General features: G+C 37.6%; 2 protein-coding genes across 3 annotated transcripts in view; both read right to left on the minus strand.

Annotated features, from left to right (window-relative positions):
- Positions 1-2851: 2851 nt before the first annotated feature.
- Positions 2852-4649, minus strand: LOC105459686. Its single transcript, XM_011705913.1, has 2 exons — positions 4034-4649; positions 2852-3229 (listed from the first exon to the last, which is right to left on the minus strand). The coding sequence occupies exons 1-2, from the start codon at positions 4228-4230 to the stop codon at positions 3088-3090; spliced, it is 339 nt and encodes a 112-aa protein (XP_011704215.1). The 5' UTR covers positions 4231-4649; the 3' UTR covers positions 2852-3087.
- An 872-nt stretch (positions 4650-5521) lies between these two features.
- Positions 5522-14790, minus strand: part of LOC105459690 (serine/threonine-protein kinase tricorner) — a 97106-nt gene continuing 87837 nt past the window's right edge. For both annotated transcript variants that reach the window (XM_011705918.1, XM_011705919.1), the window contains exons 3-10: positions 12928-13161; positions 11891-12098; positions 11680-11797; positions 10934-11073; positions 10641-10841; positions 10257-10409; positions 10008-10166; positions 5522-9922 (exon numbers count right to left, since the gene is read on the minus strand). In XM_011705918.1, the coding sequence (XP_011704220.1) occupies positions 9807-9922; positions 10008-10166; positions 10257-10409; positions 10641-10841; positions 10934-11073; positions 11680-11797; positions 11891-12098; positions 12928-13161 (1329 nt within the window). In that variant the 3' untranslated portion in view covers positions 5522-9806. The remainder of the gene's footprint in view (positions 9923-10007; positions 10167-10256; positions 10410-10640; positions 10842-10933; positions 11074-11679; positions 11798-11890; positions 12099-12927; positions 13162-14790) is intronic.

Genomic DNA, 14790 nt, shown 5'->3' on the forward strand with positions numbered 1-14790 from the left:
TTTACAAAATTGTTATTACTAAAAACATAATGTCTACGTTTTTATGCCTATATTATTAAAATTTCAGTTTTCTAATCTGCGGAATCCTTCAATCTTTATATCTTCGAGTGTTTAAATGATACTCTGGAGTCTAAATATACGATAATGCATTTGCTGAAGCTTTTATGTATACCACTGAATAAGAATTACTGAACACACGTCATATAGGCCGGGATCTGAGTAACGAACTAATACACAAAGAGCATAATTTTCATCTGCCGAGCTCTCAATTAAGCCCACGGCGGCTATATAAGCGTACGGTGAATCATGAGAGAATCGGAATGCCAAATCGAGCGATTGTCATAGCTCGTTTAGAGTCCACCGAGACTTTTAGCCTGAGCTTAATTAACGAGGTCGATGGAAGAGAACCAACACCAATAAGTGCTGCTGGAACGCTAATAATTCCCGTTCTAATACCACCACGACGACGGCGATTACGAAACATGTCGGCTGTCTTCAATTATCCAAGAATGTCATTAACTATAACGATAATGGCGAGTCGATGTAGACCTACACGTGTTTCGGTTAAACGAGAAAGAACGCAGAATCAAATTTATAATTATTTCAAAACTTCAATTAGCGGACCCAAATATTTATATGCATCTTGCAGGAAAGACTGGTTCTACAATCCGGTTTTCTTTAGGTAAATCGATCAGATTTTCTTTTTAACGCTACAAAGTTCTCCTCTGTAACATTTCAGACGCTACCGCGACATGCAGTTGGTTGCTACACAGAGTGGCGAAAAAGTCGATTCGTTCTCTCCCCTACTTCGGATTCTCAATTAGTATCTTTACTCGTCGCGGAAAGCGCGGACGCCATCATGATGCCGGAACGAGCGCGACGAACAACGCAAGCGGCTCGCTCGGCTCGCTTACGTATACGCAAAGGAGGCCCGCTTTTAATGCGTGCGTGTCGGTGCGTAAGTGAGAGGCGGAGCCGTGCCTCGGCGGAGGTCATAGGGCAATACCAATCACAGCCCCGTGATAACCACTCTCCTGCCATGCGTCCCGCGGATGCGTGCATGAGTGCGTGCATGCGTGCATGCGTGGCGTGCTCGTATATGCGAGCGCAAACGCAAGCGTGCGTCATAGTTGCAAAACTAATTATTTCTCGCGGCGCCCTCATTGCTGTCGGGCGTATCCCGTCGAACCTCGCGATTTTCAAAGAGAAAGAGAGAGAGAGAGAGAGGGAGGGAGATCGACGTAATCGAGTTTGCATACGATTTGCCGAAGGTACCGGAATATTCTTTGCGACGGAAACGGGAACGCCGAGGACTCATTCCGAAGACCCGCTTCCAGGAAGTTCAAAGTTTCCATCGCTTGAATCGCGGATTTGACTGATTATTGACGGCTCCGTTCCGGAACTGTCACGTTCGCTCGCCGCCGATTGCAGCTGTCCGATAAGAGGACGGCCCCACCGGCCGCGCCGTCCTCCCGCTATCTAGCTAGCGCCGCATCTGGCGCTAAACGCATCCTGTCGGATTAACAATTTTATCTGCTCGGTATGAAGATTTCCTCCGCGCGTTGCCGCGCGAGAAACCGATAACTATATACAATCGCATTTAAGTGCACTGGCTGCGACTATACGCGAGTCTCGGCTCCACGATAATACATGGAACGCGCTCTCCGTGTTAGATAAATTGTTAATGCAGTTGTAATTGCATTATGGAGTTTCCGGGGAACCTGAGTTCTACATAAACCTACATAGATAGCAGATATAATTTAAACATTTCAAACATAAAAGTAGACGTTACGAAAAGGCGAAAAATCGCTTGAAATAGATAAAACGAATTTAGAGCCTTTATCTAATAAGCAATTTCCTTTTATCGAAATATAATTATTATACGTATTAAAAAAAATCGAGCCTTCTGTCCAAATATTAATTCGTGTTAATTTTTGGCATTTCGTGACTTTTCCTTGAAAAACTGATTTTTGTAGAAATATTTCGCACGAGAAATGATCAAGCCAACGTGTTACATTTGTCAAACGTAATTTGTAGGCGCGTTAGTCTTCTGGAGAAAGATAGATGTAACTATGAACGCAATACATGCAAATTTCCTGCGGTCGCAGAGAGAATTCGCTCCCGGTTCGCGTGGCGAGGCGAGAGAAAGGAAACGCACGCGGAAATGGACGGTGATACATCACCGGGATCAATCCAATCGCATTTTCTCAAGAGTCAACCGCCGGCGCGCGCCGTGTCACGACTCGTATAATCGTACGATTTGTACGTGTCGCCTACTCCGAGATGTGGGGTTTCTCTTCGAGGCAACGCTTCTCTCGTCGTCAAACACGAAATTTGTAGCTCGTAGTTAGCGCGATTCTAAATGCAGAAGAAGATAGCGCGGTCGTACATTTTATGCGAAAAGAGTCTCCAAAAATGTTTTCTAATTCAAAACTTGCATAATTTAGAACTAATTTTTTCAGTGAGAAGAACTAATGAATTTCTTCAAAATCTTGCGTGTAAAGCGGAAAATGTCGCGTTCGTATTGTTCGTGTTGTGTATATTTTTATATAATTTTTATGTAGCGTATTTTCATGTTTACCTATATTTTTACGGTATTATTTTAAAATTAATTAAAAATCACATACGTGATAATATTTGCTTTCTTTTTAATATACTTAATCATATTGTTAACATGAAGAAATTCTTATTTAACAGATAACTTCCTTTAATTTAATTAACCGAGATATTTGGGCAAAAATGATAAAATATAATTAAATACATGTATATTAGTAAAAATAAATTATGATAATTACAGGATAATTAAAATAAGAATTTCCTAGAAATTTCTTATAAAATAATTGACTTATTCAATAATTGAAATTTTAATTATTTTTCACGAAAGATTGAAAAATGATTTCTTTCATTAAAAATTCAAGTATAACGGAGTACTGAATACTGTTATAAACTATGTAATTAAATTAAAATAAGAAATTATATAATAAGAACTGAAACTTATAGTTAATTAATAATAAACTCAATTGTTCGTCATTGCAAAAGTTTATACATAAAAAACTAATAATTAAAAAATAATTACTTTCGAACCAGTCAAATCCGACCAACTAACGCCATCATCTCGGTGAAATGCGGTGAACTGGAGGCCAGAACTGGATTGAAGAGGTCAGTAGCGGACGGAGGTACAATTACCATCACTGTAGAAGCGGTGTTGCATGTTGCACATATATCTTTGCTGTAAATAATAATACTAAAAAAAAGAATTTAATTGGAATACAACTTTGACGCTTTAAAATAAATTAAATTAACAGAAAATTATTAATTTTTTGTAACATAAGTTGCCGATTATAATATATATACATGTAAGGTTTTATCCACCGAGTAAAATTGATAAATTATAATTAAATTAACACATTTCAAAAAGAGATGTATTTAAAAATTCCTTCGTATGTAATTTAATCTTGCGAAATCTCAAAAAATAACATTTTAAAAGTACTTCAAGTTGATAACTTGTTTGAATCAAAAACATACAAATTAAAATTATTAAATTTCTTTCATTTCAATTTCCGTCAAATAAGCATTTATATTCTTTATATGCCTTTGTATACCTTTTTGAAGTAATGAATTTTATTGAGATTTTTTAAATTCAGATAAAGCAATTTAAATGCATTTATTATTTTGATAGAAATATAAAAATCTTTTCAAAATTTTATGAAATCTTTAAAAATCAACAATTTTAATTTGTAATACAATATGTTAAAAAACAAAAAAAATATATATCTAAAGTACAATTAAATTAATGCATCAAATATGTTTTAGTTTTATATCGTTTAATGTCGCAATTTAATTTAATGTTAGTTTAATTAAACTATACTATGCAATACAAAGGTAATAATTTATCCAAAATTTTGTCTTAAAATCTGATGAAACTTGTCCTCGTTACTGAGTTAAAAATTATTTTCTTCAATTTGCGACAAATTTGCTATTAATTTAATTTTATAGTCATTACGTTATATGTATATATTACTGAAACAATTACCATACTCTGCAAATTCTTTCCGGCTTGCACGCCAATGGAACTTCATGCTGAAAATCAGAAATCATAATTAGAATGCCGCATGCAGGGAACACGTACGAACCGCTTGCGAGAGTTAAAATAAAAAACAATTTATTAACGACATAATTACAATAGTATATTCTGCGTGTGGAAAGCAATATCTCTCTTTTTTTATACATCGTTTTTTATTTTATCTCGGACCATTCGACAATAATTCCTCACTTTAATCACAAGCCTACTATAAAATATCCGCACTCGATTGTACCTCGTCCGTCGTGCGTCCGCGTGTGTGATTCGTGTTCTGGTCTTGCCTCTCCGTCCCCGAAACGAATTAGCCGATTTGCGTGTAATTGTTTTTAAATAACGGCGAATCTTATATGACAAATGTCACATACAACGAAACAACTGGACATCGCGTTGTTTAAATTTATTCGATGAAATCTATCCTCGTACAATCGAGTGCAATAATGCGTTCGTCTTTGTGCCTTTAATATGTCCAAATCGAAAAATAGACTCCTGAAGTTTACTAAAGAAGAAATAATACAACATATAATTTAAGAAAATAATTTATAGCGTAATAATTAAAAAGTTATCTTTTTAGATTATCAAATCTAAATAAATTTGTACTTGATAAATATTAAATATTAAAGAAAAACTTGTTTCTTCTCAATATTTGATTATTTACAAATTAATAATATATAATTAATAATATAAATTAATAATAATAAATTGTTATTAATAATTAATAAAAATCTACCAGATATTTTTTTCATTTTATCGAAGAACGTCTAACAGTCTAATTTCTGAGTGCTTTTTACAAAGAGCAAATAAGCGCTTGATATTTTTAAGAATTAATCATTAATAAATGAAATATCATATCCAAGACATACGTACGAGCTCCCAAAACATTTTCTCAGAAGCTAGGACTATATCTGTATCTTTTTTATGTTAAATAGGAATATTTAGGAATTCAAGATAAATACTGCAGCATCATTGCACTCGCTTTGTACTACGACGATGTGTATCTAGTCACCGTAGACTTACGACGCGCGGGACTGGCCGTGTCTAAGAGTTTACTATCACTACTACGCTTAAACGGGATTAATGAAGAACTTCTATCTAGTAACGCTATGCTAAGTCCGGCTTACTAAATCACTGTACAAAACGAAATGAATTAAGTCGCGCTGATACGGAGAACATTCGCGCAATTACAGTGACAGATAACACTCGTATCCCCTCCTCCCTCGCCCCTGAATAAGGATTTTGTTTGGTTCACACGATTGTCGTAACACACGTATTCGTTTCCGTTATTCTCGAGAAAAAAAATGTGCTGATATTATTTCGGTTCCTCGGTTATTGCGTGTCGGGACTCACACACGACCTTAATGATTTGCGTAGAATGCGGCGAGACATAACGAAACGTGAGACAATAGAACGAAGTGTAAGGAAAAGATAAAATTCTGCACAAGATACTACAATGTTTTTTAATCGTCAAACTTTTATATTAGACACAACCTATATCTAATATAGTTCTAATGCTTCCTCTAATTTTATCTATAGTCATTGTAATCCAAATAAATGCAGCAGCTATTTAATACTTGATATTTATAATAAATAATTTCGTGCGAATTATATATATTCAAGTTGTAAAACTTTTCGAATTTTCTTCTCTTTTAAACGTTCTCTATTATAATTGTATTATTCATTCACAATACTTCAAGTGTGAGAACACTTTCTTCTTAAGCTTCGTTACGCCTCCGTCCGCAGTTCTAGACCGTGCGCGTTGTAAAATGATAAGTGCAACGAAATATTCATTCAAGAGCACTTTGCGCAAATCGTTATTTCGCTCACGGGGCAATCGAGAGATTATCGCGCGCGACACGATTCCCCCTTAATCCTGGATGAGTAATATGCAGGATGCAATAGATTCCATGATAAATAACTCATCCGAGAAGTGGCATCACCATATATCAATCGATCGGCAACATTAATCTTTAAGCGCTCGCTTTAAAATAATTGAGCCATCGCTCGCGGTCTAATTTTAATAAAAACGGGGTAAACTAGGTCATTTGCATTTTTATCATTTGTTTGTTTAGACTGCACATATGAAACGAAATATATAATCAATTTAGAAATACGCATTAATATTTCCACATCGCCGATTTGTTTCGAAATTTACACTTACCTGCTTCAGATTAGTGCGTCTATCAAATTTCGTTTTGTGCAAAAAAAATTTAATTTTCCAAAAACAGAAGTAAACAATAAAAGAATTGAGTCTTAACCAATCCTATTTAGTCTTTAAAAGAATGAGCCTCTGTATTATTTTTGCTCTATTCATGATTTTTATAGACTTTATGTTGATATCCAATTATTTATTTTTCAGTGGGAAAAGCTGACGCTTTATTTTTGTGAAAAAATTTTTGTGTTTTTTTTTCGGATATGCTTTTAGAAAAGTCTTTCTAAAATAATCTTACGCACAGTTTTCAACTGTAGATCATAGTATTTAAAACATTACTCATCCAGGCCTGAAAAGTCTATCGATTAAATAACCGAAAAAACGGTTCGTCTTGATATTTGAACGCATATAATTGTTCCGCCTTGTTGTATGCGGTCGATATACATGCGTGTGCGTGTGATTAATCGTATATGCATGATATTACATAATCCGAGAATTCTACGAATCGCGACAGAAAGGAATCACATGATCGGACACGAAAAGATGAGCTACGACAAGAGAGACAGAAGACGCGAATGGTAGGAAGCGAAACCTCCGGACGTTGTAATCATCGAGAGCGTCATCGGAAGCGATTCCTATTCGACGAGAAAAAAAAGAAAGAAAAAAAAATAAAAGAGGCTCCTTGCCGAAGGAAAAAAAAGTAACTTAACACCTAATTAGTTACGAATTAGCTAGGAGAGATCTATCGCGGTTTCTTTCATTTAAATTAACCGTAAAATTAACAAACTAATCAGTATTCGTACAATGATAAGAACACTAGCGTAAACACGAGCAAAAACGTGAGATTGGATGATATACCGTACGTTTAACACACCCGTAATGCGATTTTCATCATGCGCGATATACAATAATAAAAAGTCGAGGATGGCAGTACGGCGGTAACCAATTAAACACCGGAGTTCAAACTGCCTTGCTCTTAATAATATTTAGTTGCCTCGTCAGTATTTACAGTGTACATCGACAATCAATTTCAATCTTTAAGTCTACCTTAAGAGATTTCTCTCTCTCTCACGTGTCCTCAAAATTACGTTTTACATCAAATGTGTAGTAGCTCGATACGTGCGTACATACATCTCGTCACCACCCCGCTATATTATAATACGCTCGTTTCCCTCTCTCTCGCTTTTCGGAAAAAAAAGAGAAAAAAAATGTATACACCCACCTGACTTCAGAAATTCAGAGCACACCTATAATTCAACACCTAAATTTAGCGCATATTACACATCCCTTCTCGCTTCGCTAAAAGGTATTTCTATGTATATATATACTTTTTTTACATATATACTTATTATATTTATATATATGCACTGTTCCAGGGCACCGAAACTTGTTGCGTCGAAGGCATCTCGTGGCTATTGTTGTATCATTTATTTAGACTTTCTCGTTAAATAAATAAATTGCGATCACTTCGTTTTTTTCTTCTTTTCTTTACTTAGTTAGCATGGACGTCAGAGCATCTGTACTCAATGGCGACAAGAGGAGGAGACTAAAAGTATTCCGTAGCTCCCTAACTTTCCCACTTACGTTACACTCGTTATCGTCGATTTAACTCCTATAGCATAGTGCAGAAAATAGTTTTCACCTTTCTTCTTTTTTTTCTACTAGCTTCATTCGCGGGTGATTTTCTTCTTTTTTTTTTCTCTTCGTTTAAATTACTGGCTTAACTGGTAGTAACACCGTAATCTAGGCGCTCTCTGCTTCATTTAAACTACCTTGGAGACTTCAGTAAAACGGCGTTAAGATACATACGCAGGCGGAGTAGTCGTACGAAACTAATTTCTTCGTCGAATGTACAGTACAGCGTGGTTGCGTAATTATTAAGTGGAGACACGCCGGAACGTTACGTGGAAGGAGCGTTGAGAAAATTGTTTTTTTTTTTTTATACATGTACTATATTATCCAAAACGCAATTACGTTTCGAACACGCACGCGTGCATTTCCCTTGTTTAAACGTATAGGTACTTCTGTGTGTATGTATGTTGTTATCTTAAATGTTATCTAGTCTTTATCGTTATTACGCTATTTTATTACCAAGGTGCCCTGGCTGTCAGCAAAACTACGAAATGTAAATCGTAAAATTGTTCACAGTGCGATCGAAAGAAAAGGTATCCGGTTCTATCGAGTGTTAAAATACACGGGCGTGTGTGCGATTGTTCTACACATCGTCGCGACACACCGCCGTTTTTTTTTTATTCCATTTTCCATCGAAGAAGTGGCATGTCTGGCTCATCTCTTTCGTTTAAACGTACGGATTTGTCGGGCTGTCTGTTAGGAACCTTAATAAGGCAACGAAGGAGCCCTGAATCTTACACGTGTAATCTTTCTTTCTCCCTTCTTACGTCTTTTTACGATATCTTTTAAAGCCTAGCACATTCTTTATTCGTGTATTCAGACACGGCTAAATGTTTATTATTGCCTTACAAGAGAAAGAGAGATAGAGAAAGAGGGAGACCCCCCGGTACCGAAAGTGTACCATTACATAATGTTGATCATGTAATGATAAAACATTGTAAAATATAATCAGGATTTCTTTTTATGTGAAAAGACTCACGCGCGTGTCGTTAATTCTGTCAATAATTTACCTAATTTCGTGCACGAATCTAAGCTCTCAAAAGTAGCGCAAAAACACATAATATTATAAAATTTCATCGCAACAACTTTTAAATTTTCAAGACGAAATATGATTAATCACATATATACAACATCAATAAAAGCGTAGCATCCGCTAACAGACAAAAAGGTCCGAAGGTAGCAGATATTTTCAACAACTTCGTATATCACAGAGAGTTAATTATAAATACAACGTTCAAACAGAGAGAAAAAGAGAGCTCGATTCGAGAGCTTAGTCGAGCTCGACAAATTGTATTTCACACAATAAAATTTCATCGATACGCGCGCGTCGACGTAGATAAATAAAGAAAGTACGTGAGGAACACGGGAACCGGGGGCTCCCTCCGATCGTTTCCGTTTAATACCATTACCACAGAGAGCTTATTATGCTACACTTCGCACAAATGCGCCTCCTCCGCGGCACGACAAGAGTAAAGGAGTAATGCTTCTCGACGGGGATATTTGCGAGGATCACCGTGAGTCACACAACGAAAGACTTCGCTCGCATCGCCTTATCGCGCGATATATCGGCGCACGCGCCGAGGCGTGCGATATTCGTGTATTGTGCACCTTTATCGCTATATATACTCTCCCATATCCGTCCGCCTGTCCGCCCGGCTGACCGAGCTCGTCGCCGCGCGCGACAAGTCGCGATATCCGTGATTGATCCGCCGCGCGTATTCACGACAATCCGTGCTCATCACGTTATATACAAATAAGAATGATAAGATTCGTGTCCGATACTTGAACCGCGCCCAAAAGCGAGACAGGTCAGCCGTCCGCCGTGCGCGACACCATTGCCGTCGACGACGGCGGATGAGGATGATGTACCAAGGCCGGAATTTCGATCACGTCAGCTGGCTGCTGATTGGCGACGGCGCTGTTGATCGAGCAGGAAGTGACGGGTTGCTATTTCTTGGTCGGTGTGCCCCGTTGTGTCAGACCCTCGAAGCGCTTGAAGGTGTAATTAATAAATACCCAGTCCTTGTATATTACCTCACCGTCCTGGGGCATCGGCGCGGACGCTGTAATAAGGCAAAACGAGGGAATAAAGTGTGTGTGCTAGACACCATTGGATGCAATGATAAAAAGGAAAAAATATACACGTACGTATCTCTAATTTCACGTCGGGAAACTCGTCGAAGTTCGACGTGTCGTCGATGGATCGCACTTCGACCGGTATAGCGGCTGGTCTCTCCCTGATGTGCTCCCAATCAACACCGCGGAAGAAGGGTGCTAACTTGAGCTCTTCGATGCCTCTTTGCGCCCCTGCGGAAGATTAGTTTCACAATTAGATTATCGCCGCGAGAGATTATTTTTGTCTTAATAACTTCGAGATAAAAATTCAGAGAAATTTACCTAATCTTCTATCGGCTTCGCAGCAAAATCTGATAATGGTATCTTTAGCCTCTTCGCTAATGGGAACTTCCGGCGGGAACACCAACGTTTCTCGCCAGTTCATTACTTTTCTATACGTCTCCTGTGGGTTTTCACTACAGAATGGTGGATATCCTAAAATACATACAATTATGTTATTAGCAAAGAATAATTTTTCAAACTTTTATTATTTTAATGCTCATCCGTTACAATTCTCTTATAATCAATAATGATAATTGAATCGATAATATGAACATACCAATAGATCTCAGAATAAAATAGATCTCAATAATTGTGTATATTATTTTTTAAATAATTTATTAATGAAAAATAAATTCAAAAAGAAAAATACGCAAGGTATCATACCTATAAGCATCTCGTACATAATTACTCCCAGGGACCAACAATCGCAAGCCGGTCCGTAACCTGTTTGCAGGAACACTTCCGGCGCGATGTAGTCTGGAGTGCCCACCGTGCTGTAAGCCAGCGCTCTCCTGTTCCTCTTCCAGCTCTCGGCTCTTCTTTTGCTGTCCATCGCGCCGCCGCTTCCACTCCCGCATGATGTCACTGCGTGAAAAATTGACGAGGCATCGGTTAAATCATAAATCAGCGTAAATATTTCTCTTTGACGCATGCGAGAACGTCGCATTAATACTTACTGAAATCGGAAGGTTTCGCTTGACTCAGGTCTCGGTAGAAATCGGTCCTATGTGATTTCTTCAAACCCGTGCACAGCCCGAAATCAGAAAGTTTTATGTGGCCCCGTGCATCCAGCAACAGGTTGTCTGGCTTGATGTCTCTGCAAAATAGAATTGAACTAATATAAGTAATAGTTTATTGTTTATACATACGACGTATAAAAATTATATATTTAAATATAGATAAGATTAAGTAACTTAAAAATTTTAAACTCTTGATTACTAGAGGGACAAGAATTTAATTTAAAAATTTTCACACAAAAGAGGCGTGTGTAAAAGTAAGCATCTCAAAATTAAAATTCCATAGTTCTGATTAGAATTCAAATTTGAAGAGACAAACAGTTCCCTATAGTTTATAAAAAGAGTTTTGCTTAATAACAATTTTTCAATTAAATTTAAAAAATGAGGTACTAAATGAGGTACTTCTTATCAAAATTTAATTGTTATTAAGTAGAACTCTTATTATAAACTATAGGAAACTCTTCGTTTCTTCAAAATAAAACGGAAACTCTAATCAAAACTATGGAATTTTAATGTTGGTGTACTAACTTCACGCACAAAAGAGACATTCGCAAATATATTTAGAACACCTTTAAAAGATTGAAATCAATGACTTGTAACGTAATTAAATTATGCATTAAAAAAAAACAAATTTCATTTAACCTAATTATTTCCAAGACGAATTGACAAGACCACGACGAACGTACCTATGAATAAAACCTAATTTGTGTATGGAGTCGATCGCTAACGCCGTTTCGGAAATATAAAATTGCGTGCACTCCTCGGAAAGCGTGTCCTTCTTCATAAGCAGCGTCATCATGTCACCTGTAATTCATGCCGTTCGAATTATTTACGAATTGCCCAGGAATAGCGCTTCCGTTTTCAGCTTTGTCGCGAGCGATCGATAGCGGGACTTACCGCCGGGAAGAAATTCCATTATTAGATAGAGATTTATAGGATCCTGGAAACTGTAGTACATCTTCACGACCCACTGATGGTCCGCTTCCACGAGGACGTCCCTCTCCGCTCTGACGTGCGCAACTTGCTCCTTCTCGAGCATGTCCGCCTTCCGGAGGATCTTCATCGCGTACACGTGTCCGGTGTCCTTCTTCTGCACGAGTCTCACCTGCGCAATTTTTTTTTTTTTTCGTTCCAGAACAGCGCGTTTTGAGTGAAAATGCCGGCGGACTTCCGTCGCGAGCGATTAAAAGCGTTCTCCCGTCTAATCTCGAATTTTACGAAAGGGATTCCACTTGCTCCGCGAAGCGAGGCGAAATGCTACTTCTTCTGAGAAGTAATGAGAAAATTTCGCTCTCTCCTAGATGTGACTACCGGCCTGAGAGAGCCTCTCGTGTATTTCCGTTATTATCGTAATTATTGCAATCACAAGCAGAAGAAGTCAATCTTCGTCTTTAATGTGGTCAAATCGCCTGCATAAATTACGAATAATTTACACATACGGACTAAGTGTGTCATTTAAGATGTCATTTAAATGAAGCGAATGTTTTATAAGAAATTTACATTCCTCGATAAAATGACGATGTTCGATAATATATTTATTACTTAACACTTATATTTACGAAATTTAGACAGCTGTGTGTCGCAACAAAATTATACTTGCAAATATCAAAATAAAAAAAAAACTAAAACTAAAGGCAAAATATAAAGACGCATGTAAGAAGGCACGATTCTACTTTAAGATTCGTTCTTGAAAAGATTAATCACGTTACCATTAAAGTTTTTTTCCGTGTTTCTTTCAAATTACGTAACTATTGTACGTCAATCACGACATCGCGACTCTTCGTTCTCATTACAACGCAGAAGAAGCTTCGCTTTACGATTTCATATATAAAGTCGCGGCAATCTAGCGCAATTAGACCGACATCTGACTATTGTAATTCGCTCGCTCATTAGCGGTCATACATCAGATCCTATCGCAGTCGATTCTTCCTTACCTCGCCGAACGCTCCTCTGCCGATGACCTTGAGAGGTTCGAAGTCCTCGACGCCGAGCCTGGATCGCTTCAGCCGGAGGAACTCGGTCTCCTTCTGGGCATGCTGCAGCCTCTTCTCCTGCTTCTGCTGCTCCGAGAGGCCCTCATCCTTGAGGGACTCCTCGAGCTTCGCCAGCCTCTGCTTCCGCTCGATGTGCTGCGCTATCAGATTGCTATAATAGTTCTCCAGCGTTACCTGCAAAAGGCAAAACGCGATGCTCCGATTATCATTTTATATATATATATATATACATATATATACATATATATACATATACATCAGGCTTGATCCTCCTCTTCCTGCAAATGTCGTCGCTCGAGAGCTCGACGTAATGCGATCGATAACGCTTTATCTCGCGTACGACACAAAACCACTTCCGCTGGTCGCGCGCGGTTACCACGGCTGGCGCGATTATTATGCTCACCGAGATCAGGTTCGCACTCGATGTCGCGAGACGTTTCGGGAGCGTTACTTTTCGCTGGGACACAGTTTCGCGTAGAGACGCGTAGAGGGTAAACTGAAAAATTCTCGTATTTTCCCACTAGAGAAACTGCCACCTTTCTAAATTGAAATTACAACTGCAGATGGAAGTTTTCTGTTTTAATTACATTTCCGTCTTCCGTTAGCGAAAATATTTGAGATTATGATGCAAATTAAAATTTATGTTTCAAGAAAAGCGGACGTAAAACACGAAGTAAAAAACAAAACGAAAATAAAAGAAGGCTCGACATCTTTTATTGTGCAACAATATTTAATCTTCTATAAATATACAATAAATACGAGCATTAATAAATACCGTTAATTACGTAATTCATGGTCGCTCAGCGAAAACGCCAAATTCCGGAGGTTTTTTGCAATTTCCTCCGTTTCTAATTCTCCCAACTTTTTCGGATTTTCACAGTTCTCCAAACTTGTAGCAACCCTCTTCATTCGAAAAGCTCGCGCAGACACGCTGACACGGGCAACTTTTTTGCAACGGTCAACAATGGTTTTTAACGAAATTATCGAGCATCGTCGGCAACGCTCGTTGAGTAATCGCGTAATAATTAGCGTTACACAGTAATTAGTGGGAAGAATTGGCTAACTTTCTGTAATTTATTTTCTCAGGAAAGTATACGTGGTTATTAAGCAAGAAGCGTTTCAAATTAAGCGGAAATTTTCGCAATTCGATGAGCAATGCAACGTGATTAGTTGCAAATAATAATTCGCAATCAACATTTCATTTAGGCTTAATATACTTTCAATGCTAATTAAATTAACAAGAGAGGGCGTTTTCTAATAATTGAATATACTTTTTCTTACACAATATAGCATTTAGATATATATATGTACATTTATTTATACTAACCGAGATGTCTTTCGTGAGATATATAAATACACGTTTCTCACAAAGTCTCATATTTTACGAAATTTACAGAAGGATCGTAAATGAAAATTATCGTACATACCGTTATTTATAATTTTATTCGTAATAGTGAACAGACGGAATTGCAAATTCATTATATTATTAACTGTAATCCTGAATGGCGACCGATGGATTAAATCCAACCACACGGGAGTATATAGATTATTGCAATGCTCATATCTTTGTTAAAACGGTGACCATTAATTAGCAACACGGTTCGTCGACATCGCCTCTACAGCCGGTTAAAATTGTTCCGGTGTTGACCCACATTTCTTGCTCACGCAAATGTACCTGGACACTCGAGGTTCCTCGTCGAGTAATGACGATTGAGAACGCGATCAAATTATCAGTTATATGATGTAATAATTCTTCTATGTGCCGATTTCTCTCCCCTACCGTTTGTTTAGCCGATTTGATAC

The sequence above is a fragment of the Wasmannia auropunctata genome, unplaced genomic scaffold, assembly GCF_000956235.1.
Source record: "Wasmannia auropunctata unplaced genomic scaffold, wasmannia.A_1.0 LD334170.1, whole genome shotgun sequence".
Taxonomy (NCBI): Eukaryota; Metazoa; Arthropoda; class Insecta; order Hymenoptera; family Formicidae; genus Wasmannia; species Wasmannia auropunctata.